Here is a 25931-nt window from a genome sequence, read left to right as displayed (position 1 = left end):
GTGCTGCCTGTGCTCGGCAGGGCAACATGCCTTTCTGTACTGTCAGCAGATGTTTTCATTCTGGTTTGGACAGGCTTGGAGGGAAACTGGATGCTTTCCAGTTCTGTCCATCCTTAATTTCTTCTCATCGGGTAGAGAATAACTGGAGTTATTTCTGTCGTTGCACAAGCGCTCAGGCGGTGTTTGTTGACCAGCCATGGTAACCTCGGTGTGAGCCAGATGTGGGAGCTGCTCCTGGGGTGGCTGGGGTGCTCTACACTTGTGTTCCCACCACAGCCCTGTGCCCCATCTGCCCCTCCTGACTGACATCCCCACAGCCCCAGCTCTGTGGCATCCCGAGGTCCCTGAAAAGAGCCTTTCATTGCTGCCCTTTGCAACCAGCCTTAGGGTTGCGCTTAACCCAGAGAAAATGTTAAAGAAACAGTGTTGTGGCATGAGGGGTCATACTCAGAGCTGGAAAACTGCAGATTTAGAGATTACAGGAAAAAGAGTCAGCATTGAAGAAGGTCACTAAGCCCACGGTGCTGAGCTGGCTGTGCCAGGTAAGCATCTGTGTCTCATGTCACCTTCCTGCACTGCCACCCTCCTCTGGTCAGCAAAGGCTGCAGAGGTGCTGGGCACACCATGACCCTCCTGCTCCTGCTGCTGTAAGTTTCCATGCTCCCATGAATGGATTAGGCAGAGGGAAGTGAGGCCTCTGACATACTTTTCAAAACCAAAACAAAGCTGGCAAATCTAATTTTAGGCCTGGTTTAATATGGAAATGATATCAATACTGACAGAAAGCTTTTCCATTCTCCTGATAATTAATTTCTGTGTATTTGTCTTGTGGGTGGGAAGAGGCTGAGAATATTGATAGCTCCCTCTCAACAGCTGGGTTTACAGTCAAAAGTTTTTATCACCAAAGACCAAAATGAAAGGGAAGCGATACCACACGCAGGCATAGTTTTGCTTCAATTTTCTGTTGAACCAACATGTTTGAACTCCTGTCTGACTGCCTTGGGACAAGGTGTGTAGCAGTGGAGTATCTGCCTGCCAGCCTTCAGCAGACTCGTTAGAAAGCAATTTATGGGGATGTTGTGACTGATGTTCCTCTATCTCTCTCTCTCTCTCTCTCTCTCTCTCTCTCTCTCTCTCTGTCTATCTCTCTCTGTCCCCACCCCCTCGCTGTCTGTCTGTGCCTGATTTTGTTTGCATGTTAGGTTTTTGTGGCCAGTCCAAACAAAACACAGCCTATTGTGGAGATCCTGTTGAAAAACCAACCCAAGCTAATTGAGTTTCTGAGCAATTTCCAGAAAGAAAGGACGGATGACGAACAATTCACTGATGAGAAGAACTACCTGATTAAGCAAATCCGAGACTTGAAAAAGCCAACGGCGTGAAGAACACCTCTTGTTTTCCACTGTAGGCATTATTCTCAGTTGTTAAGTTCCTCTGTGTCCCTTAAACACCACAATAGTGCTTGAGAAGGCACAGCAAGTGCCTGGTTTTTATTTTGTCTTTGTTCCTAGATGTCAAGAGTATAGGGGTTTTACATGAGAACTAAAAAACCAAAAATCTAGAATAATATATTATTTTTAATCAAGACTATAATTATTTATGTCAGTTTAGAATCTCTCTATGATAGAAGCTGGTTTGACAGATTGGTTTTTTGTGCTCAAGAAGAATGAACTTCTTTGCTTAACTTTATCAGCAAACTCAAGCTCTGGCAAGGGCACAGAGCAGGTCTTCTGAGGACTGTGACGTTGTTCCTTCACACCTGTAGTTGTAACTTGGTTCTAGCACTGCACACACACACAAGACTGTGAAAGAGTACACTGGTCTCTGGAGTTAGCTGCACTTATAGGTCAGGTTCTTTAGTCAAAACTATGGAAGATGAAAAGCAGTAAAGGTCACGTCTTTGCTTCATTTTGTGTTCTTTCCATCTTTTTTTTTCTCCCCTAGATCAGAGATTTTCTATTCAGTGCTAGGGAACGGATGGATATATCAGCCATCCGAGCTGTTTCTGCCTAACTCCCATTTCTCTGTGTGTGATTTATCTTGTGCTAGAGCACAGGTTTTTCCTACCAGCTCCCAGGCAATCTCATGAGGAGCAGCTCCACGTACACAGTGCTCACATGCCCTGTAATGGGAAAAGGCAAAGGCAACCCCCCCATCAAAGGCCTTGCTGTATTGCCGATAAAGGATCCCCACCTATGGAAACCATCCATAGTCAAGAATATTGGGTGGTAGCCAGAGCTACTTGGCTGAATTGTGACAAGGGCTGAGCCTCAGCACCAGCGTAAGGGGAGGGTCCTTAGTGTCCTTGCATCTGAATTCCGGTCCTGGCTGTGCAAGGTGGGGTTGAGCTGAGTTCAGCAAGGGAATCATGAAAAGGCCTCAGCCAGATCTGCCCAGGAGGCCACTGGGCAGCCCCAGGCACCAAAGGCCACCCATAGTCTGGCATTTTCTGTCCTTGCTCAGCCTAACATGAATTCAGGTTCTGTGTTAAAGTTGTAGAAGAGGAGGTTGTTGCACCAATAATGTTTTGAGTTTATTAAACTCTATGGTACAGACAGTGTTTCCCTGGTGTGTTTGAAGAGTTTTTGGGGTCTTTTGTTTTCTAACAGGAGAATGTTACTCTGATGCTTTATTAGGAAGTGGAGTTTGAGAGCAGGGAGTGGAAATTTCTTGAATTTTTCTGGACAGCCTAAGTTCTGAGTTTTCCTATTTGCTATAAGAAAGTTGTCTAGCTAAAACTCTAGCTAATGCTTCAGATAACAGGTGACACTGAATTGTAAAAACAGAACAAGCCCCTTAGCCCCTTTCTTTCATTGAACTGTTGTGTATTGAGGTAACTGACACTTTTATTTATGTGCTTTAGAAAAGGGAAGAAACAGAACAGATTGTGGTCTCTTTTTTTTTTTTTTTAAGATGTCAGATACAACAAATGTACATCTTAGTTGCCTGGAATTAAAAAAAAAAGTATATTTACAAGCTATTAAAGGCATGATTACTGATCACTCTTTATTTCTGTCTCTGGGTTTTTTTTCTCTTTTGCCTTTCTGGATAGCCAGATTCTACAGTGCTAAATTCCTTCTCTCCTTTGCCAGCTGGTTTCAGCAGATGGAGAGGGATGAGCACTGCCTTCAGAGCCAATGCTCTCTGAAGCATCACCTCTGCAGCTCTGGCTGGCAGGGGTCTGGCAACCCCAGCCCAGCTTAGTCTGGCCATGAGCCTCACCCCCACTCTGTAGGTGGTGTTTCCTGGCAGCAGTCACTTGCAGGTTGATAAGGGAAGTGTCTCGCAGTCCTCAGAGCCAGTCATTTTTAGTCTGATCCTCTGAGATTTGGAGCCTGGATCCAAAGGGTGCTTGGCTGTATTCTGAGCTCCTGGGGTGGGGCTGGTCTCCAGGGCCGGATTAACACAAAGACACGTGTCCATTGCCTCAGCCTCTGGAGTCACATGAGAACATCGGGATTCCAGCCAGTGCTAGGAAAAAGTGTCTCATGGTGTGTTGCTGGGGAATGCCTGCCCTTGACAAAGTGAGCATGACCCATACAGAGGCGCTCAGAGAGTCTATAAGGGATCATGCTGTGAGAGCTTTGTCTGCATGGTCTGGACACAGAGGAGCACCTGAAGAGATCCAAACCTGGTGGTAACATGAGGAGTGGGGTTACACCCTGGTGTCTGCATAGGCAGAGAGAGATGTGTCAGACCAACAGGGAACAGGGATGGGCCTGGCGCTGCGAAGGAAGGGCAAGAAGTCCATGGCAAGAAGTCTTTGGACCACATGAGAAAGTAAGTGGTAAGGATGGCTTGTGAAAAAGGGCATCTGTGTGTGTCTGTAAGGGTGGCAGGGAGAAGAAGTGGTGTTACAAGTAAAATAGCATATACCAGGGCCCTTGCAGCTTGTCTTACCAGAAATTGGTCCTGCAGTAGATAACACAACTCAAAGTAGAGTTTTCCTCAAGCTCAGCTTGCTTAGATCTTTGAAAGAATAAAAAACATAAAAATTGGTGAAGATGAAATTAAGCACCATAGTAATATTTCACAGCAGGTGGGGAAAGATCCCTAACTAAATGAAAATGAGGTCTTTTCTAATGTGACTTTGAAAAAATGACAGAACTCCCAATTTCCTTTGGTGAATTCAGTCAAGGTGGTTCTTCTGCCTAAGGGAATGTTCCCATCAGGATCTCACAATTTATCTGAAATTACTGTCTGAGGGGGCTGTGTTCATCACAGGACGTGGTTCGTCAGAGTGAAGGCAGGAAAGAAGATTGTAAACTGGAAAGATAAAGAAGCTGGAGGAAGCCTCTCCATTCCATTCTGCACACAGCATTCAGGGGGTTTGGATTGCAGGAATGAATCTCTGCCAACATACGATGTACGATCCTGCAATGTCAAACCTTATTTGATACAGCAAAGAGTCAGGAATCTTTGAACCATAAGCTTCTGTTATGGGATTTGGGCAGCTTGTGCCGAAATCAGGAAAATCTGATTAGAAGCAGCCACAGGCTCCCCAGAGTGTCCTGGTGTGTACAGCAGCAGGTGTGAACCTGGGAGAGGCCAAGGACTCTGGCCTTCCACAAATGTGGGCGTTAAGACCGCTTGAGCCTCTTAATCTGCATTCTCCAGAGACAAGATCAGATGAAAAGGAAAGAATGACTTGGGCCTCTGCTGTTATCTAATGATAACAGCACTCACAAGAGGGAGAGGAGATCCAGATCCCATTTGTTCTCTGGCATGTGCTTTGCTTTTGCTTTTGAAATCGGAGCAGGGCTAAGAGGACCCAGGCAAGGGGTGCAATGGTGTTGGTCAGTAGAGAAGTTTTTTCTCTAAAGTTTTTCTCAAAAGCTTAATTTCTCTTTCTGAAGCAGAAGCACTTCAACATTTTGGCTGAAAGCATCTTCCTGCAGAACATCTTATGCCTAGCAGTGAAAGTTGTTATGAGGAAGACAGGATACAGGTTTTGGTCTCTGTGACATAGAAGGGAATTGTATGTAACTCTCCCACTCCTTAACTAAGTGTTCTTGCATAAAGATGCAGGTTTCCATGGACTGAGTACAAGGTGTCCCAGAGCCTCCAATGGGAGGTGCAGTCACATGGTGAGAGGCAATTCTGCAAGCAAGAGCTGCTGTGGCATGGGGAAGAGAAGGAGCTAAAGTACCTGCCATCACAGCCCATGCTGAAGGGAAGCCTTGCTTCTAGGAAAAGCTCCAGTCCCTCAGGTTCTGTTGTATAAGGCCACAAGGTACTAGCAGCCCAAGCCAGCTCTGAGCACAGCTGGTGCTGCGCTGGCAACATGGGATCAGGCTAAAGGGAAACCCAAAACAAGGTTAACAGTTTTGGCTGTGTGGTTCAGCTCTAAGCCAAGTGTCTGACAGGGCTGTGACTTCGGTCCAGCTCCCCCAAGAACCCCAGGGAGAGGCAGGCGGTGAGCCCAGCCCTCCTGACTCATGATCCTGCTCCACAGCGCCTGCCTTGAGCTGGCCTCTCTTTCCAGGAATGGGAGAGGAGGAAAAACAATTAAACCACCCACCCCCTTCCTGTGGCATTGGTTGCGAGGGGCTTTCCAAAAAGGGTAAAAATAACCTTTCCCACCTCAGGCTGTGTCGCACTGAGTGGCAGCAGGGGACAGCCTGTGTCGGGGGGTGTCGCGCCAGCCACCTGGCACCCCCCACCTGGCAGCAATGACGGCGCACTGGGGACAGGGACGGGTGGGGTGCCAGCACATCCTGTGAGACAATGTCCCCGTCGCTGCTACAAGAGCCCCGCGGCTGTTTCCATGGCCCTGCCGGCACTGGCAGCCGCTGGGAGGGCTTTGCTGCTGAGCAGTGGCCCAGGAAAGCCCCGCAGTGCCCTCGCTGTCTGTGAGGCTGCAGCCCCTGCTGTGGCGTGGCACATCAGGCATGGCCAGGTGTCCCACACGGTCTCAACCTCCTCCCTCCCCCCGTGTACCAGTTTTGCACGTTGGCAGTGATGCCCACAAGGGCCATGGTATAGTGAATGCTTTTCTTCAGAACCTCCCCCCCAAGCACAGATTTGGGAATGAAATTTCCAAATGTCAGTGTCCCATGGCCAAAAATGTAGCCTGTGTATTTTAACAGCCACAGTGTGCCAGCAGACACCTCCAGCATGTTGCGCTTTGACAAGGAGTTGGAAACAACCAGGACCTGACTACCAAGGTGACAGGTAGGAACAGTTTTTTGGCTGCATGACAGACACCAACCCAGTCATGGCATCATAGCCCAGCTCCTCACAGTTAAAGAAACAAAATCCACCCAAATCCCCAAAGCAGCTCTCCTGGGGAGACCTACCAGTCTGGCAGTGAATAATTTCTCCTGAGTGCACGGAGAAGACAGAACCTTGTCTTTAGGGCCATGAAGTGCCTTACTCAACTCTTAGGAATAGAGGCCCTTTATTTCCAAATTGCTGGGTACGTTGCCTCTACTGACGCTCAGCTTTGGCAATGCCCTTCAACTCCCTTGTAGAACAGCTGGCTTGACAAGCATTCGGAGTGGATTTAAAAATACCGTAGTCAAAGCAGAGCCCGCTGCATCTGTTTGTGCAAACATGCAGCCAGGGTTGGCTTTTGGGCACACCCCGGCACAGCCCTGCCCCGGCAGCCAGCAGGGAGCAAACAAACCCTGTCTTTGCTCAGGCAGATGGTCAGATGCCCAACAGATTCTGTGTGCCTGGGACAAGTGGGAGCCTGCAAGGAGCAGAGCTCTTGAAACCCCATGGGAGAAGTGGAGAAAGGCATCTCGTCCCCATTTTAAAGCTGGGTGTGGGGGAAAATTTATATTCACAGATGAACTCGCCTTGTGGCCCAAGGAATGTCAAGGGCAGAGCCACAATTAGCTCATAGCACAGAGCAGGTTCTTCTTGTGGGCTGACAGGCTTCCTGTCAAAGGCTCAAAGGAAAGTGACACTGGGGACTAGCAGGCAAGAAAGCAGGATGTCCCAGGGGACAGAAGGCATTGCAGAGGGAGGAGAGACATATGTTCCTTCCAACAAAAGACCCAGGTCTCCTGCTAATACATATCACTTCTAGCCATGCAGTTAAGCTCCTCTGCTTCCTGCTGGCTTTTGTTTTCTCTAGCTAAATCTGTCTTGCCCCACAGTAGGAATGAAAGACCAAATGAAGATGAATGCACTGGAATTCACACAATCTTACATACTTCTTCCAGGTAGTTCTGAAATAACTCTGATGAAGAGGAAATGTGTCTGTGCTGGCAGCTGTGTGATACATACCTAAGGCCTGGCCCTTGCTGAAGTTATTGTTCAAGTGCTTCATGGTTTCTCCACATTTCTTCAACCCCTTGTTTTTCCTCCAAATTAGAAATTTAGCTGCCCTGGAGGAAAATTTACTGGCAAAGCAGTAAGGTGACCTCACTGGAGCCAAAGCGCAGATAGTTGAGCAATGAAGGCAAAGAAGGAGGAAAGTCTGGCTTAGTTGTTAGTATACCAGTCTTGTGCCACTGAGGAACACGTTGAAGCTGGAACAGACCCCATCCCTCTAACAATGGTCCAGTAGCTACAGGAAGCCACCCAGTCCTGAGACAGAGGCTGGCTCCCCAGGAAATCCAAGTGGAAAATTTTCTGTACACACAGCTGATACTTGGGGTGCAGAAGGTAAATGTCACACTGCAAAATACCCCAGGGAAAAAGCCATACTCAGCATTTTCTTCTGCATGTCTGTTCCCAGCCCAAGCATGGTGAGGCCTGTGCTGCTGCATGCCAAGTGAGAAGGCCTTTTACCTTACACAGCATAAGTGCCAGCCAAGATTTTTCTTCACATTTGAGCTTTGAGCTGCCTTGAGTGTTCTGACATTTACAATGAGCATCAGCACACCATTGTCTTGTTCTATCTGCAGCAGCAGGACTCTCTGGGTACTGGTCACAACCACAGAATCATGGAGTAGTTGGGGTTGGAAGGGACCTGTGGGGACTACCCTGTCCAACCCATCTGCTAGAGCAGAAACAGGTTGCAGAGGACTGCACCAAGTGCAGTTTTTGGGTTTTGAGTGTCTCCAGGGAAGCAGACTCCACAGCCTATCTGGACAATCTATTCCAGTGCTCTGTCACCCTCACAACACAGAATTTTCCCCTCATATTCAGATGGAACTCCCTGTGTTTCATGCGTACGTGTTGCCCCGTGCTCCTGTCACTGGGATCCACTGGAAAGAGTGTGGCCTCACTATATTTACACACCCAACCCTAGGACATTTGTTGCACTCGTATAAGACATGTAGATAATACAATATAAATTTTATGTGGCACACGAGTGCTGGAGCGGCTCCTGGGCCGAAGCCCGGCAGGCGGCGAGTGCCGGCATCCCGGTGGAGCCCGGCAGCCCGTGGATCCCGCTTCCCGGGCTGGCATTTCCCTGCCAACGGCGCCCTCTCCCGGCCTTTCTGTGCCGGCGGGGGCGGCCGCGCTGGGGAAATTAATTTAATTTACTGCCAATCAAATCTGAGCAGGGTAATGAGAAAATGGCACATCTTAGAACAACTTCGCCTTTCTCCTCTCTTCTTCTTGGGCTCAACTTCACTCCCGAATCGTCTGCCTTCTCCCCTCCAGCAGCACAGGGGGAAGAGGAATGGGAACTGTGGTCAGTCACCACACTTCGGTCTCTGCCGCTCCTTCCTCCTCAGGGAGGGGACTCCTCACACTCTTCCCCTGTTCCACCGTGGGGAGGAGGTGTGGAGGACCGTCCTCCATGAACTTGTCCAACACGCATCCTTCCCTCGGGCTGCAGTTCTTCATGAACTGCTCCACTGTGGGTCCCGAGTCCTGCCAGCAAACCTGCTCCGGAGGGGCTCCTCTCCCCGCTGCCTCCCCACAGATGCTGCCAGGAGCCTGCTCCAGCACGGGCTTCCCACGGGGTCACCGCCTCCTCCGGCATTCACCCGCTCCAGCGTGGAGTCCTCCGCTCCCCTATGGCCCTCCCCGGGCTGCGGGGCACAGCTGCCTCCCCACCTCTGCACCGCAGACTGCCGGGGAACCTCGGCTCCAGCCGAGAGCTCCTCCTGCCCCTCCTTCTCCCCTGACCTGGTGTCTGCAGAGCCGTTCCTCTCACATATTCCCACTTCTCTCTCTGGCTGCAACTGCGCAGCTTTTCCCCACTTCTTCAATCTATTGTCCCACTGGCACCATAGTGGTGGCTGATGAGCCTGGCTTTGGTCAGAGGTTCATCCGTCCTGGAGCTGGCTGGCATTGGATCTGTCAGATATGGGCAAAACTTCTGGAAGCATCTCATAGGACCAACCCCAGAAGCCACCCACTACCAAAACCTTGCCACACAAATCAAATATAACAGTGACCCAGATCTATTTGAAAACAGCACATACCATCAGCCTTCTTTGCTTTCCTATTCTCCAACCAATGTCACTTATTGGATCCAGAAAATTAAAGCCAGATATTTGGGGTCTGGTTTGCAGGCACAATGGCTGAAACAAAGAAAACCTATTTAGAGGACTACAAAGCTCTTCAGAGTAGTCCCCACATTAAACATGGCTCTGGGAAGCCTGTCCCTTTGCCAGCCCGGCTGTGTCCCACTAACTGCTCACTGTGGTCTATGATGATGTTGCAGTTCAAGAGCACTTCTGAAATGCATCTCCCATCTGTCCCCACTTACTCTATGTGGCTCTGTGACATGAGCCAGCCTTGGAGGGCACTGAGTGGATTTCTTTCAGCTTAACAGGAAAACAAACTGTAGGAATAGCTACCATGCACTCCACTGGCTATTAGGCCCTCACTCCAAATGCCTGGGCTGGAAGCAGGTGGAAGTGAAACCCCTGGTGGGCCAGCGCCCCAGCATCACTCACTGGATACAGCTGCTGCCCCGCTGCCCTACAGGCGCACTGCGGACTGGCACCGTTCTCGCCCCCGTCACCACAGTGATCCTGCTCTGCTCTGCAGTGCGCCCATACAGGCAGTCCAGGGCACCAGGGCAGGAGGTGAGGCAGGGACCAATTTTACTGTAGGATGGTCAAAGCTTCATCCACTTTGATCCTCTCCAACCAAGGAACAGGCTGTGGAGATGGCAGCTTGCAGTGCTCCCTGGTGCAGTTCCTACTCTCCTGAGGAAGAGGAAATTAATCCTCACAGACTGAGAAAGGGGATCCCAGCCCTTTCCCAGGGATGACAGGAGGCACAGTCTCATGTTGAGACAAATTCTTCAGGCAGAACAGAGGGAGGCGTTACAGCTCAGCGAACAGTACCGGGCCTGTAAGGAGTGTGAGCATTCCAAAGCACTCTGTCATGTTCCTAATAACCCAAAGCACTTAAATATACACGTCAGTACTTACTGTCAGATTCATTTATTAGCAGGAAGCATGTTTTGCTGTAAGGCAGACAATTAACAGAGAATTTCTGTAATTCTCAGTCAGGAGGCCAAATTATTACTGATAGTTAATATCTGCAATTGAAATGATTGTTCTGAAATGAATGAGTCTCAAAATGCATATGGAAATTTCATACAATGTATAAAATATATAACTTTTACATTTCTTGAGTAAATATTTTGCAGTTTTTATGTAAGAAATAAACATCCTAGAGCTGATTTGTAAAATAAGCACTGCAGTCCAGTATTCTGTGGCTCTCCCTGACAAGCAGCACCTACAGAATCCATAGGCTGAGAGAGGAACCCCATTTGCATTGCTCCTGTTGGCCAAGATAAAGTCCCTACTTCTTAATTTCAGTAAAAATTAAAGTAGGGTTACACTGACAATCAGAGCCTGCAGAAATTTTTGAGCCTCTGGAAGAATCTGTAGAATACAGTAAGACAGAAATAAAGCCAAGCTTACAAACTTTCAGCCTTACAAGGGATTCCAAGTTTCACAGAAAGTTTTGCAGAAAAATCTTCTTTTTTAAAAAAGTAATTAAAAGTAAAGGCAGAATCTTAACTCCTCCTGAAGCAGAGATTACCAGTGGCATTCACTGCAGTGTAGTTATTTCATGTGTGTGACACGACTTAATTTACTCCTCTGTGTACCCAGGCCACCTATAATGTTTAAGGGAATTTTTAATTTCAGCTGTTCCTGAGGATACAGATTTTACTGATATTGATACCAGCAAACTGATCACTATGAAACTTGAAGGGGCCTTAAATCTGGCCCTGTTTTTCCCTTGCTTCTACTTCAAGTAGATAAGCATTGCCAACGGATTATGGAAAAAAGAAGGTTTCAGTGGGTGGACTAGGGCAGACTTCTTTTCTGATTTTGACAGTGTACACTATCCAGTCACAGCCCTGCTACCCAGTTCCAAGCTTCCCCAAAACCTAAAAGAAACAAAAAGAACCTACAGATGCATCTTAAGACATGATTCCTCTTCCAGGACTTTAAGAAAGGCAGCTAAGACAAGATGCATGGAAGAACTGGGAAAGGGCTGTTTACATATCCTACCAGCAAGAGCAGAAAAAGATTTAAGGTATTTGCACTGGAGAGCTCAGCAGTGGAGCTAACAGAAAATCTTGGGACATCTGCTAAAACAAACAGAGGTCAGATCCCAAGCAGGAATCCAAAGATTCTGCGTACAGCTCTTTGTTCTGGTTATATGTTACTTGCCCCCTCAAAACTAGCAACAACACTAGACTGCAGTTTCAGGAGCTGTTTCAACGTTACCCTTGTAGTGTAGTCATCTAAGAGATGGGCACCTGAAAAGATTTGGGCTATTCCACTGGCACAGATCATCCTGTCTAAGAAACAACAGGACACTGGTGATTTATTAGCTTCTGTAGTCCTAGAAGCCTGCCAGTGAAGACTAACAAAACCTCAACAGTATCAGTCTTCACAGGTATGTAGGTGCCAGTGAGATGCATACAGCCAAATGCTTTATGCCTGCCTCCAGAAGCTGAGAAAAAACAAAACTAATGTTTGTCTTTATAAATTCAGATGGACTGCATGTGAGGAAGCACACAGAGCAGCAAGACAAGCACCACAAAGCTAAAGGAGCTCTGCTGCTATGACAGGAACTGTGTATGAGAGACAAGATTGGTCTCCAAATCATTTAGCTAGCAATGATTGCTATCCCAATGGTTTTGTGTCCATTATACTGAGAAGTAGACTGACAAGCAAAAGCCACTTTCAAGAACAGAGATAGTTGCTGGTGGTTATTTACCTACCATTTCCTAGAAAATTCTCTTGACGATTGTATTTGAAGAACTATGGCTTATTTCTGCCATTTGCTAGCCCAGAACTTATAAATCCATTCCCTCAATCCATACCCCAAGTAAATAAGACACCATTTTATCATTACTCTGATCTACCACCAATGAACTTTCAGTATATTTTTTTTAATGTGTTAAAAATGATCGGCCACCCAGTTACTTTCACAGAAAATACAAGCAGCATTTTTTTGCCAGGAGCTTCTAAATTAAAAAGACCTTTAGGTAACGCTGTAAAACATTAAAGACATCATAAATAAACTTATTCTAAAATTCACTTTCCAAACAATAAATAAACCTCTCCCTTATTTGAAAGTGCAAACAGGCTGTATTATAAAAAGTATGAAGCAAGACTGCAGATGTGCTTAATTACTCAGTAATGACCAAGACACAGTTTCTTGCTTTGGTGCTGCTGGTCATCCAGCGACTTTGTTCTCTGGACCCCATCTAAAGAGAAAAACATGCATGGAGCATTAATACAACAGCAAGCATAGCCTAATACTCAACATGGACAGACACACTGGAATAACACTGGGGGTGGGGAACAGGGTGGTGATTGTCTTCTTCCCCTTACAGAGGGACATGCAATAATCATAGCTAAGAGGAATACACTAAGGAAAGGAAGGAACTTAAACAGTTCAGTATTGAAAATGCAGGCACACCACATTAAAAAAAAACTGTTAGAGAAATGAGTCCTGTTAAAAGTTGTCAAACAAAGTACTCCAGGATTAATCTTTCTCCAGCTGGGTCTGAAAACCATTAAGAGAGGGAGGGACAAACAAGCCCTAACATTTTGCAGTGATCACTAATGCTATAAACACTACTCTGAGCCCTTCCCTCTCCACCTTCCCCCAGCCCATAAGGAAGTAGCTAACAAAAAGACTTCTCCACTAATCTATCTCAGAACATGTTAGGAATTTGCTTGGAGTGGCTATTTGTGTGCCACAAAAACTACCTTCAGTCTTTTTTATGCTCCTAGCATGGTACTCAATGAATCTTTACACTGCATCTTCATGCCTGAAGCACAAAAATTATTTAGCTGCCATTTTCCAGGCTGTTTTTCCCTCTGGATAAGTGACATTTTAAGGACAGGTAGCTGACAGGAGATGCCTCTGGTGGAACTCTAGCACAAAAAAGGTTTCAGAGTAAGACCTACCTAAACTCTATTTTGAAAAGGTGACAGTTCCCTTGCCACGGGTGTGTGTGTGTACAAGGATTTTGTGACCTTTACATTATACACGTGCATATATATACACAAATACAAAAACACTGAAATGTTCTGCAGAACATATATAGATGACTTGAAGGAGTCCAGGCCAATTTCTCTGGAAAAATAATGGTACTCCTTATAGAACACAATCTAAAAAGCCTTTCTAGAACAAAATTGAAAACATGATCAAGTAGTCTGAAATGATCTATGTTCCAAACAGCATGCTGCTGACCTTCATTATAGCATTGCTAGATTTTGTAATGTGTGTCAATGCCAATCATTTTGTTACAAGATAGTTCACCTATTACAGTTAGTCTATTACAGTTAGCTCATCTACTCAAAAACCTCAGAAAACTTTTCACAGCAAAATTTAACTCACTGAAATCAAGACTAATTAAGACTAAACATACCCAGAGGGAATCAGGTAGGTTTAAAATGTGATCTTACTTATTGATTTCAGTCATAAAATGAATTAATGAAAAAAATACTTACTTTCCCTGGCTGTAGGGTCATGGAATTCAAGTGCATTAGTGTGCAATGGACTTACTTGCCACTGGTAAAAGAAGAAAATGTTTTTTTCAGAAGACAGAATAAGGAGCAAAGTGAGACAGGAAATGTACCCTACAGGCTTTCACTGAGAGGCATGACTAGGGGTGAGGTGGGGAATGAGGAACTCCCGCTTGAACACACTTGCTTTGAGGACAAATAACCATTATAAGCATGCAGACATTAACTCCCTTGAGAACGGGGAATGAAGCTGCTCCCACAGACAGTGCTGCTGTTTGTCAAGGGGAATGCCCTGACTGCAGGTGCACTTGGCCACATTCATAATCTACTGAACCTTTTTCTGGAGCTGCTGGAAGGGCCAACAAAATCACACAGTGACCTCTGAAATCAGCTGCCATGCTGTGACAGGGGAGGCTTGGAGAGAACTTTACCATGTGAAGAGACCTCCCCCAACAACAGTAAGTCACAGGGAAATCCTCCATGTAGACAGAGAAAACAGAGAGGCTTGGCCCCACCCTCTGGCACATGGCACAGAACTGCTCCCCAGAACTGTGACAGAGCAACCTCTCAATTCCACCCACCTGACTAAACAGCACAGTGCTCCTCTATGCTGGCTGTAGATGACTGCTTACCCTACTCTGCCGTCAATGCTGTCCCCAGTTTTTAGAATACAGTACATTTAGACACTTACTGTAAATTTGCTTACACCCTCCAGTTCACCAAACTTCATATAGGATATGTCTGCTTTCTTTTTTCCAGCATCAACATCTCCTGCATAGATCTGCTTGATACCAGCTCCCTTAATTAAAGGGACACATTCATCACACGGACATTTTGTTACAAATATCATGCTTCTTTCATCTGGCTTTATTTCTCGACACCTACAAGCAGTCAGAAAACAGAATTTCCGAATTTGTATCTTGTTTGTTTTGAATTGTGACAAATTTAATACCTCAAAAAGCAAGCAAAGAAGTATTATTTATTTTCAGAAGCAACTTATTCCTAATCAAGTGCACAAGCACACAATGGAACCTGGTTTGGTTTCACTATCTGTGAACAACACCCATCCCATGTTGCTACACCTATTATTGTTGGAAGCTTCATCAACTGCCACACTTCCTCATTTTGGGTTATAGCATGGTCCAGCAAGAAGCAGAGCCAGTAGCTTGTATCTGAAGGATAACTGAAGGAGCCAATATCCTTTAAAACCCCAGTTCATATAAGAAATCTGAGGAAAACCCAGGAGCTGACTGTGTCCATACACATCCAGCTTCTACATCACAAGCATAAAAAAGTGATTGCAGCCCACAGTTCATGACAGTGACATCATACATTGTCCTAGTTTGGGCTGGAATACAGTTAATTTCTTCTCAGCAGCTGGTGCAGTGCTGCCTTTTGGATTTAGTATGAGAATAATGTTGAAAACAGACTGATGTTTTTAGTTGTTGCTAAGTAATGCTTACTCTGAGTCAAGTGCTTTGATTCATATTCTAGCACTGAGGAGCTGCACAAGAAGTAGGAACTTCAGACCCAAACAATTTTCCATGCTAGAGAGTGTCACTCCCAGTATGTTAACTGGGGGAGTTACCTAGAAGGGACATTGATCAGAGTTCAGGGATGGGGTATGGCATTGGATCAGTGGCTGGTGAACAATTGTATTGTGCATTACTTGTTTTTGCCTTGGGTTTTATCTTTATTATTATCTACTATTATTAATAAATTTTAATTGGTTTCAGTTATTAAACTGTTCTTGTCTCAACCTACAAGTTTTACTTTCGATTCTTCTCCCCATTCCGCTGGGGCAGGGCGATGAGTGAGAGGCTGCCTGGTGTGTACCTTCCCCACTGGGCTTAAACCATAAGATGCATTTGTCATGGAATTGTTTCCAAACCATCTCATTCTTCTCCGTGGTAAAAATCGGCCCATTACCTGAATGTCAGGGCATTCTGCTCCGCATGGATAATGTATCTGAACTTTCTGATCTCCCGATCTTTTTGCTTATCATCCATGTGTGGAAAATCAGCATATTCAGATCCAACAGGAAAGGCATTGTAACCACAGCCTACAAAATACATTGCTCCTGTTCCATCACAGCCTCTCTGCAACAGTAAACAAGGCATCAAATTTGGAGGCATTTTAACTGAGTTCTAAGTCAAAATGCTGTGCAGTGTATACTCTTGTATGATCACACATCTCAGCTCTTGCCAACTGCTCCATGTCTGTATGAAGCTTTTCCACTGAGCCCTGTAGGAGCTGCACAGGTAAAGTGCAACACCTCAGTTACCTACACCTACAGGCTTTTGAGGCTTTCTTTTTGGCAATAATGACAGCAGGGACAAGAAGTCTGAAGGATTTAGACCTTAACAATGTACATGATTAAATACAGCTGGAGTTGATCCCTGATGTGCCAGAGATGATGTTTTGCCTGTCTTAACAGACCCAGTTACCAGAGGCTGATAAGAGGCAATTGGTGACTGAAATAAGAAAAAGAAACAAAACAGCAATGAGCAGCTGATGACTGAATTAAGACTATGTTGCAGCTGAGTGAAGAATGAGGCGTCCTGGGATTGATAACATGCATAAGCAGAGAGACACAAAGAACAAAAACTTTCTGTTTGGATGGGTAAAAGTGCTGTAATAATATTCATAGGAAAATACCATTTGATCCAAAAAGGAATGTGCTAAAGCCCATTACATACAGCATTTCAACTGCAACAAATATCCTCAGGACACTGTCAGGCTATAACTGCACTGAGACCTCTCCTAAAAAGAGCTGCAAAGAGAGGCCATGCAGGGCACATGCTGCCTGATCAGCAGCTGTGGCAAAACCTTCTAGCCAGGATACCTGGAATAACTGACAATGACTGGGGAAGCAGACACACTGAAAATCCAGGCAGAGACACTGTCGTAGTTACTAAAATCATTTATACTTCCCCTTCATCTTAAAGCATAACAATGAACCAGTTACTCAACTTAGTTTAACCAGTTACTTAACTTAGTTACTAAAGCTCTGTGTGTGTGTATGAAAAACAGAAGTGTATAAACCTTAAGGACACTAATAAGCTCAAAGCCAGTGTATGAATTGTGAGTGCAAGAAAAAGTAACTTTTTCAATACTTACTGATTTTTCCTCTGCCCAAATAATAGCTCCAACTCCCGTTTTATGATCCTCTAAAATACATAACATTTTAGGAGTAAATAACAAATAAAGCACTTCTGAGTTACCTATACATTAACATATGACATCCTAGAGTAAGGAATAACATTTATTGTTACTTTGTGAATGGGAGGAACGATATCCAGAAAGATTAAAAGCTTGGGAATCATATGAGTCCACTGTAAAAGCTGGGTGTGCTCTTACTGGAAGGCAATCATTCTAAGATTTTGCTGTGTACATTCGTTCACAAATGAACTGAAGTAACCAACACATAGATAAGAATACGTGTGCCAAGAATATGTGTGGACAGGTTCACTAATGTGAGACAGCAAACTGATAGAAACCTTGTTGTTTACTACTTAATTTTATGACTTAATTTCTGCCATTCTTTATGGTTCTGTGGTCTGAAGTCCTATCAAAATTAGTTCTATTTTATACCAAATTCAGAGACAAAATATTAACAGTTGGATTTTAGGGGTGTATTCTATCACCACCATAGAAAAACTGGCATAGAGCTTTCATTATGTGACTTGGATGATTTTTATGGCACTTGAAAATCTTCCTCAGTAGCTACAGACAAGAATCTTGACCAGCTAAAACAGAGCACATCGAGGAGAAAAACATTTCAGGCTTCCATTGATCACAGAACACACTGTTTCCATGAATAATTTCCAACCTCCTTAGTAGTATCACTACCATATGCAATCACTCATAGAGGGTCTTTCCTGCCAAAGATGTATTTTATCAAAGCTTTCTTCATTTATATTCTGCATATGTATTAGTCATTGATGAAGAGAGTATGATAATGACTGATTAAACCAGCATAGAAAATAGCCTGTATTCTTGCTCCCTTTTTTATATCCACCTACATATTATATCCACCTACATAATAGTGTAAATACGTGTGTGAGCTGCTATTTATTTTAATTTCATTACAGTGCAATAAAAGTTGTCTCAAAACCCAGACCTGAGACTAAGCTGGATACTACAGATAAACCTGAACTCTGCTGCCCCAAGCTTTGTCATTCCATCTTGTTCTGTATAATGGCAGCTGTACAAAGAAATTGTAACTGGTTCCATGAAACTTCTGAATTACATCTAAAAAATGTGATCTCCTCTCCAATCTTTTGAAGACAAAATTTACTAAGGGTACCTGACTTAATCTCTTGGGTTTGGATGGGTGTGTTGGGGGATTAGTTTTGGTTTAAGCTTTATATATGTATTATTTGTTTGTTTACAATGGTTTAAAAAAAGAAATTATCATATCTAGAGTACAAAAACACCTCTATGGAGTACCATCAAGTTTTAAGTTTTCATATTCTGTTCTCTGGAAGAACTTACCACTTTCCTGCACTGGTACCCAGAAAGAATAAAGCAGATAACAGAAATCATCTCTATCAAGGGAGAGTCAACAACTATCTCTCTAACTCAGAAGCCTGAACATAAACTTCAGCATCTGGGCAAAGAAAACCCCCATCAGACATATAAGCACTTCTACTAATAACATTAGGACTAGGAGACTTAATAAAACTCTACTTAATGTCCTACTGAAGGATATTATTTCACTGCTTTTTTCTGAGGTGTATATAACCTGCCAGAAATACTGACATTAATTTGATAACAGAAGCATCTTGTGAGACCTCAGTAAAAAGAGCCTCAGAGCAGCTTGAAGAATTTAAATGTCATTCAGTTCATTTTCAGTTGGGTGTTGGACACATTGGCAGGGCAGGGTTTGCCAGCACTGTATGTGAAATACCTGCACTGATTTCCTCATGGAAAGCTTTCACACACAATACTGTGTGCCCATGTGGAGTCTTTATTATTATGGCTGCACTAGTTTCACACATGTAGGAATGGATTTGAGAATTCTTTGCTCAAGGAAGTATTTGGAAGAAAAAGACTGAAATCAGGAACTTGCTCTAGTGATGAGACCCCATTGTTGCTGCACTCTGGTAATGACTCACCTGTCCGATACGCAAGTAGCCTGGCTTGTATCATACAGTGCCTTGCCACGTCCTGGGGCAAACACTGATCGTCTGCTTCGTTTGTTCGTTGGGATCCGCTCTTGTAAAATCCAAAGCATCCAAAGACAGGGACACTGGCAGCCACTGACGCCAAGACCAAGACAAGGTCTTTCATATTCTGCCTAAGGTTGCTGAAGTATGGATTTTCACAGAGGTTCTCCAATCCTATAGTCATCAATATTTGCTTGTGCATTTCCTCATTTGAAATTAGAAATAAACTTTCATACTCTTTTATTCTCTCTTGCCTACATGCAGTATAAAAGTCAGTGTTACAGTCAGGCTGTGATTTTGCTATTTTCTGAATAAAATCAAATTTGGTGGAAGTTTCTTCAATAAACTGCACCATGTAGCACACCAAAGGCTGAAGCAATACACACACACGAGCACGACTGTTTGACTTCAGTCTTTCCACTGCTTTGGCATCCAGCTTTGCATCCTCAGTGCTCATTGGATTGGATACCTCGTTCTGCAAGCTGATTTCAGGATCTGCAGGCCAGTAAGAAATCCTGTTCACCCCAGCTAGAAGAGAAGATAATGCAGCAGAAGGAACCATGCAAGTGCAGTGGAACACAAAGCTCATATGCAATATACTATTGCCTAACCCTGGTTTTAGTTCTTTAGGGCCCCAAGTCCTGCCTAACAGGTGTCTAGACAAGAAAAATGCTGGCAGATATGAGTATCAAGGGTTATTTAACTTGATAATCAGACTACAATTAATATTTGAGTTACAATAAAATTAAACAATAAAAATTTGAATTACTCAATTTCTCAGATCTTTGTGACTGCCTAATTTTGCATCTTAAATCCAGCAGATAAATTAGTAACACACAAAAAGAAGTTAACACTGATATACGTTACTGCTGAGAACAAAAAAGAGTATTTGCAGAAGGGCTGTACCAGCAGATCCATTTCAGGAAGTGAATGATCTGGTTTGTCTTCATCTCTCAAGGGAAAAGGAAACCCTTAAGTACTCCCTGTGATTTCTGCATAAAAACCCACTGTTCCCTGGTGTCAGTGTCAAGCAATAGGAAAGCAAGGAAAAATCCATCCATCTAGGCCTAGTCATCAGGCTCAGGGCTGCTCTGACAGAGTGCAAAAGGACCAGCAGAACCTCAGCAGTGCATCTGGGCTGAGAGACAAGCACCACCAGTAATAATGGTTGCACATTACAGAGAAACAGGGTCTTGGCAGCAAACCCCAGTCTCTTGACCATCAGCTCCAGAAAATGTACATTCACCCTTAGGGAAAACATCAATGCAGGCTACACAAATCAGGGATTGGCATTCACAACTGGGACAGTCCAAAGAGAAAAAACAGGCTTTCTGATTTCAATCACAGGTATAACATCTACTCTACTGCAGTTATTGCTTACCATTTACAATCATTTTTAAACAAGTTGAACATGGTTTTCTTGAAAAATAGAGATCACAGTTTTTAAGTCTTGATCCATGTTTAATGAGTGCAATCTGGCCAGCATGCAAGTCTGTACTGGAGCAATGAAGACCAACAATCTTCATATTTTTCACCACAACTAGACCACTCTTCTTCGCCTACAGAAAAAGACATTATTATTATTTCACTTTTTTTCAACATTGAGTCCATAAAGATGTTACAGCTCTTCCTTGGAGAACAGTAACCAACCAGCAGCAGAGCACAGAGCTCTTCAGTACAAAAGAATCATTAAACAACCTGCACTTCCCTAAGCATTTTTGTTGTTGTTTAGTTTTCACATGTGCCTGTTAATATCAGGGTGCTGTGTCTCTGTCATACTCCAAAGAGGGGCTTTTAAAAAATTCCTGACTTTTTCTGGTCATTGCTTTGCCTGTAAGAAAATCCAGAAGCAGCATAGAAAATTCTATTATAGCTGAAACCCGCTCAGAATCAGCCAGCATCTGAAAATAACTCATGCATTTAATTTCTGTCTTAAGCTTGACCATTCTGGGAGCCAATAGCTTCTCTAGTTTTAATTCTGTCTCTTCATTTATGTAATAAATCCTGGTTCCAAAGAATCTTCCATGGAAGAAGTCTGCATACCACAGATGAGAGCTACTACATCTGGATGTATTGTGAGAAAACTGGATACAAGCTAGTTTGATGAAGCTGGTGAAATCCAGCTGCTACTGAACACTGTTGCCTTAGGTCTGTAAATTATTCATCTGCTTTGTGGTTACAGGAATGAGACTTTACTAAAGCCCTACATACAAGCCAAGTATTGTGCCATTTCTAAGTGAATTACTAGATTTCAAACTGCTTTTGAAGGCTGTAGGTGTTGCTCATCTATCCCTCTTTTGGATCTAGCCTGGGACACACCCAGCTCTGAAAATGAGGCCTAATTATCACTCAGATTATTTTCCTATCTTTTCTTGCCCTGGCTGATCTCTGTGCTATGTATCTTAGCACATGGATATACTCTGCACAATGCAGTCATCATTTAAAGAACCCAGTATCAACTCTGATCACCAAAGGAAACATCCTGTTCCAGGTCAGTCTGAAAATGCACCTTGACTTTGAAGAGTAACTGGCTACTGTTTAGAAGACCCACTCTAAAGGACAGTTTCTTTTCCTTGTCACTGAAATAGTTACCTACAAATTTTTGATCAGCAAACATTTCAAGTACTTGTGTACACTTAAAATGTATAAAAGAACTCATCTACAGTCATGAACATTGTAACTCTAAAAAAGGCTCTTTACACCAACAACCACCTTGACTTTACACACAGGGTATACACCACCTCTCCTCTGTTGTGCATTTGAAAAAAGTTTATTGCATTTGGTTGGTTTTGTTTTTTTCATCTGGACTATGTGTCATCTAAAAAGCATCTGGGTTAAATTCGCTGAAGGATCTCTTCAGAAAGACCAATTAAAAATAAGCACAGACATTTTACCTGGGATTTTTTCTGCTGCTCAGCTGAGGGAAAGAGTTCCATCCAGAGACTTAATAAAGTAAAAAGATTGACCTTAGAAAGTCTTGGCATTTGACCTGTTTTGAAGAAAAGAAAGAGAAGTATTAAAGAATATTTATAAAGAAACTCCATATTGCTGAACTTTATTTTTCAAGTCTTCTACACCACAGCTGCTACAGAAGCTGGTTCATCAATGCCTTCTGCTCTTTCAAAAGATACATCCACACTATCCTTTTCAGGGACTGCCAACTCATGATGCTCACATCTAGACGCAGAGATCAGATCTGTGCAACAAGAGGAACTGGTGAAACTTTCACTGAAATTCAGAGGTGTAGAGCAGAAATCACAGACAGAACATAGATCCCACACAACTTAATGTGCTTAAATGATTCACAGATGCTTGCAGAAATCGGAGACAGTTTCTAATTCAGCTTCAGGATCACCACAGAAGAGGGCAAAAATATCCAGGCACACACATCATGATCTTACACAGATGCCCACAGCAAGAGTGGATGAGCCAGTGTGAAACCTTCCAGTTACATCAGTTTTGGAGCTGTTGCTTCTGGATTCTTACAGTCTGCTCAGATTTTGACTAGGCTTTTATAAAAAACTTAGACCTTTTGCTCTGGCTGTCACTTCTGACAAAATATCCAAGTGCAAAAATCCCTTCTTGGAGCACCACCTTGTGCTGTGTTTCTACTCAAAATCTGGAAGTTGTCCTGTAAGGACCAGCACTGGGAATTACTGAGTGTCTCACAAAGGAAAAAGGAGGAAGTACTGTGCTGCTCGGTAAAGCTTGCACTGTTCCAGATGTAAAGCTATCTTGCCTCACACTTGGCAAGAAGTTAATTAAGTCTTTGAAATATTTCCAGTCCCCATTTCAGGGGTGCTTATAGAGAGCTGTAATGAACACATATTCCTCTGCAGGTCTCACAGGTGCTGTCTGACAATAGTATTATTTCTGTTTTCATCTTTTCCCGCAAATGCTACAGTTTTTGCAAAGGAGGAAATGGCAGTGGCAAGAATGGGACAGAATAGAGAAGAACATTCTTTAAGTGGTTCCAACAGCTTGGAAGAGATATAATCAGATACTAAGATTACCTGGCTGAGGGAGAGGGTTAGTTTAATGGCATGTCTGTGAACCCAAACAACTAGGATAACAACATATGCAATCCATGATTGAAACACCATTTTCAGATGGTATTTTAGCAGTTTTTTTCACACATAAGTGTGGTTTGGGAAAACAAACTGTCAGCAGCACTATCCAATGCCACATTGTCCACTGTTCCTTAGGCTGCCTAGTTCTGCCACCCCACATGACACAAGCACTGCAAGGGGCACCTGATTAGCACAGCCAAATACATGTGCTAAAAATGTACATGGCAAGCAGCACACGCCAAGATTTGTTGTCACTTGTACTAAAAGCAAACTGTAAAAGTAAGTCTACAAGCCACATCTAAAGAAGCAGAACCTGTTTTGCTAAATGGACATTTGAGTTCATTCTCATTACAGCCCCTGTTTACTCCTGTCAGAGCACATACATGTACAGTTTCCAGGTGGCAAGTTAAAACAAACAGCGCAATTTATATCATTGCACACACACACCTTTGTGTCTTCTAAAATGGACTACAATTTGGCACACAGAGTAGACTTTAAACTGCATGCACCACAAAAAAGTTTTAATTACTCATTGTTTTCTCACACCTAACCCAAATCTGACCTGTCAAACACAGAGAAACAAACTGAAGAACATCCTGATGTGAATTTATAATGAGAAGCAGAAAAATACTATGAAGAAGACCTTTAGTTACAGTTATCATATCTGTGCGTTTGCATCTTCACTCAGCTAGTTAAACACTCCCTTAAGTTCAACAGGGTGAAGAGAAGGCTGATAAAAGTTGACTGGAAAAAGGCAGAAGACGTCTTACAGAATTAAAAGCAACTACAGAAGACTGGGGAAGTAAAGAAATCAGGCTCTCTGCTACTGAGAGCAAAGCCACATATAAAAGGAGTGCTCCTTCCAGGTGCATCAGGCCCACTTTCACACAGAGGTATGATTTTATTCCTTCTGGTTATGGATCTTGCTTCAATGAGGTGAGGCATGCTCCAGAGAAAGTGTGTTGTTAAGGCTGGTGCCAAAAGCCCTGCTGCACCTGGAAGCAAACAGGAGCAGGGCACAGCCTACCCGGACATGGCTCAGGTCCAGGATTATGTCCTGGCTATAACACAGGAGTTCCTAGGCCAGAGTCCGAAAGGCTTCTAACAAGTGTTTGACACCAAGGAGGAAGCTACCAGTGACATCACTCTGCTGCCTTGGAAAAGGAAACTAAAGCTCATTTCCAGGCTTAACCGATTTTGCTTGCTTGGAAGCAGGATTTCCATAAAACCAGGATGAAACAAAACTCATATATCCACCCAGGAGACCTGGCTGCCCTGCCCCGGTGCTCAGTCTGAGAACCATATATACATCACATCTGTATGCACACACCACTCCCCTGGGACTGCAGCAGTGGGATCTGTGGATTCTGTCAGCATCTGTTTCTCCTGGGTACCCACACCTCTGTGAGAAAGTTGCTCCCTACCAAACCCATACCATGGGCCTGCTGTGGGGTTAGTAGGAACGCCCCTCAGAAGGCGAGTGTTTTCCTGCACATTGCACTGTATACACATGAAATACAACTGGTATAGAGCTGGAGAAAGAAATCTTTCTGTAACGGGGTGGAAGAGGGGAGCAAAATACAAGCTTATGTTATCAAAAGGCCCTCATGGAGAAGGGCACTGTCAAGCAGGGCCGAGGGAAGACAGAGGCAATATATGTATTTATTTTACTATTTTTTAATTTGATGTATAGATATATGCTTAAAGATACTACACAAAGAAGTACATATATACTTTTTGTATATATACACATACTGCATATATAGCATATCTGTACACACACGGACTATATAGAGTATAAAGTGTGCATATATATATACACACAAAGTATCTATATACTTATATACTAGAGCTATGTTACATATATTTTTATATTTATATATGAAAGTATAGGTACACGTAAGTACATACATGCTTTATATATACACACACTTACATATACGCGTATATATATATATACATATGTAGATATACGCATGTATATGTACATGTACACTTTATTGCACTGTGTGTGAGGGGCAGGAGCACTCTGAAGCATCACCGGTGGCGGGGGAAGGCGCGGGCTCTCCGAACAGCCCCGGGAAGAGGAGGAAACAATCCCCTGAGGAGAGCACAAACCGGGCAGCCCCTGGAAGGACTCGGTGGGGGAGGCGAGACCCGAGAGGGGCAGCTCAGCGCACACTCGCCTCACACCGGCCCGGCCCGGCCCGGCCCACCGTCAGCGCCGCGGTTCCCTTACGGCGGGGCAGGCCCCGGCCCGCCTCCCCTCCCACCCCCGCAGCCCGGCTCACCGGTCATGCTGTCGGTCTGCGTGCTCGCTGCTTTCACCCGCGGCCCCGCCGCCGCCTCCTCCGCGCCGTGCATGAGTGCCGGTGCCGGGAGCCGCCGGTGCCCGGAGCCGCCGGTGCCCGGAGCCGCCGGTGCCCGGAGCCGCCGGTGCCCGGAGCCGCCGGTGCCCGGAGCCGCCGGTGCCCGGAGCCTCCGCCGCCAGCCCCGCACCGCCCCCAGGGCGGCCCCGCCACCATGGCCGCCCCCGGGGCGGGGTCGGTCGCACGGCAACGGCCGCTGACGGGCGGGCCTCTCGGCCAATGGGCAGCGAGAAAGGCGCGGGGGGCGGGGCGTTGGCTCCCGGCGGGATCCGCGCTCCGTAGCGGGAAGTTAACGGGAACACGGGGTCACGAGCGGAGCTGCGCTGGAAGCGGCCCACAAGGATTAACCTGCCAGCTCCTGGCTCTGCACAGGACCACCCCTAAGAGTCACACCATGCGCCTGAGAGCATTGTCCAAACGTTTCGTGAACTCTGTCAGGTTCCAGTGCCCAGA

The 25931-nt window shown here is 44.7% G+C and overlaps 2 protein-coding genes across 8 annotated transcripts in view; one reads left to right on the top strand and one right to left on the bottom strand.

Annotated features, from left to right (window-relative positions):
* Positions 1 to 3009, top strand: part of CAB39L (calcium binding protein 39 like) — a 60005-nt gene extending 56996 nt beyond the window's left edge. For all 7 annotated transcript variants that reach the window (XM_033514861.1, XM_015630161.3, XM_015630152.3 and 4 more), the window contains one exon: positions 1203 to 3009. In XM_033514861.1, the coding sequence (XP_033370752.1) occupies positions 1203 to 1382 (180 nt within the window). In that variant the 3' untranslated portion in view covers positions 1383 to 3009. The remainder of the gene's footprint in view (positions 1 to 1202) is intronic.
* A 7282-nt stretch (positions 3010 to 10291) lies between these two features.
* CDADC1 (cytidine and dCMP deaminase domain containing 1) lies at positions 10292 to 25515 on the bottom strand. The gene is made up of 9 exons (XM_015630113.2): positions 25401 to 25515; positions 21934 to 22028; positions 20421 to 20598; positions 18989 to 19567; positions 16989 to 17038; positions 15798 to 15967; positions 14560 to 14749; positions 13854 to 13914; positions 10292 to 12598 (listed from the first exon to the last, which is right to left on the bottom strand). Exons 1-9 carry the CDS (start codon positions 25471 to 25473, stop codon positions 12525 to 12527), a joined length of 1470 nt encoding a protein of 489 aa, XP_015485599.1. The 5' UTR covers positions 25474 to 25515; the 3' UTR covers positions 10292 to 12524.
* Between the last annotated feature and the right edge of the window lie 416 nt (positions 25516 to 25931).

The sequence above is a fragment of the Parus major genome, chromosome 1 (genome assembly GCF_001522545.3).
Source record: "Parus major isolate Abel chromosome 1, Parus_major1.1, whole genome shotgun sequence".
Classification (NCBI taxonomy): Eukaryota; Metazoa; Chordata; class Aves; order Passeriformes; family Paridae; genus Parus; species Parus major.
The sequence above is the reverse complement of the archived record's forward strand: the minus strand, read 5'-3'. Positions and strand labels throughout refer to the sequence as shown.

Coding starts and splice junctions, on each gene's coding strand:
- CDADC1 (XM_015630113.2), bottom strand. CDS start 25,473: ATGCACGGCGCGGAGGAGGCGGCGGCGGGGCCGCGGGTGAAAGCAGCG. Junction 22,029..25,400: donor GCAGACCGACAGCATGACCG/GTGAGCCGGGCT, acceptor TCTTCAAAACAG/GTCAAATGCCAAGACTTTCT. Junction 13,915..14,559: donor AGGGTGTAAGCAAATTTACA/GTAAGTGTCTAA, acceptor TTCTTTTACCAG/TGGCAAGTAAGTCCATTGCA.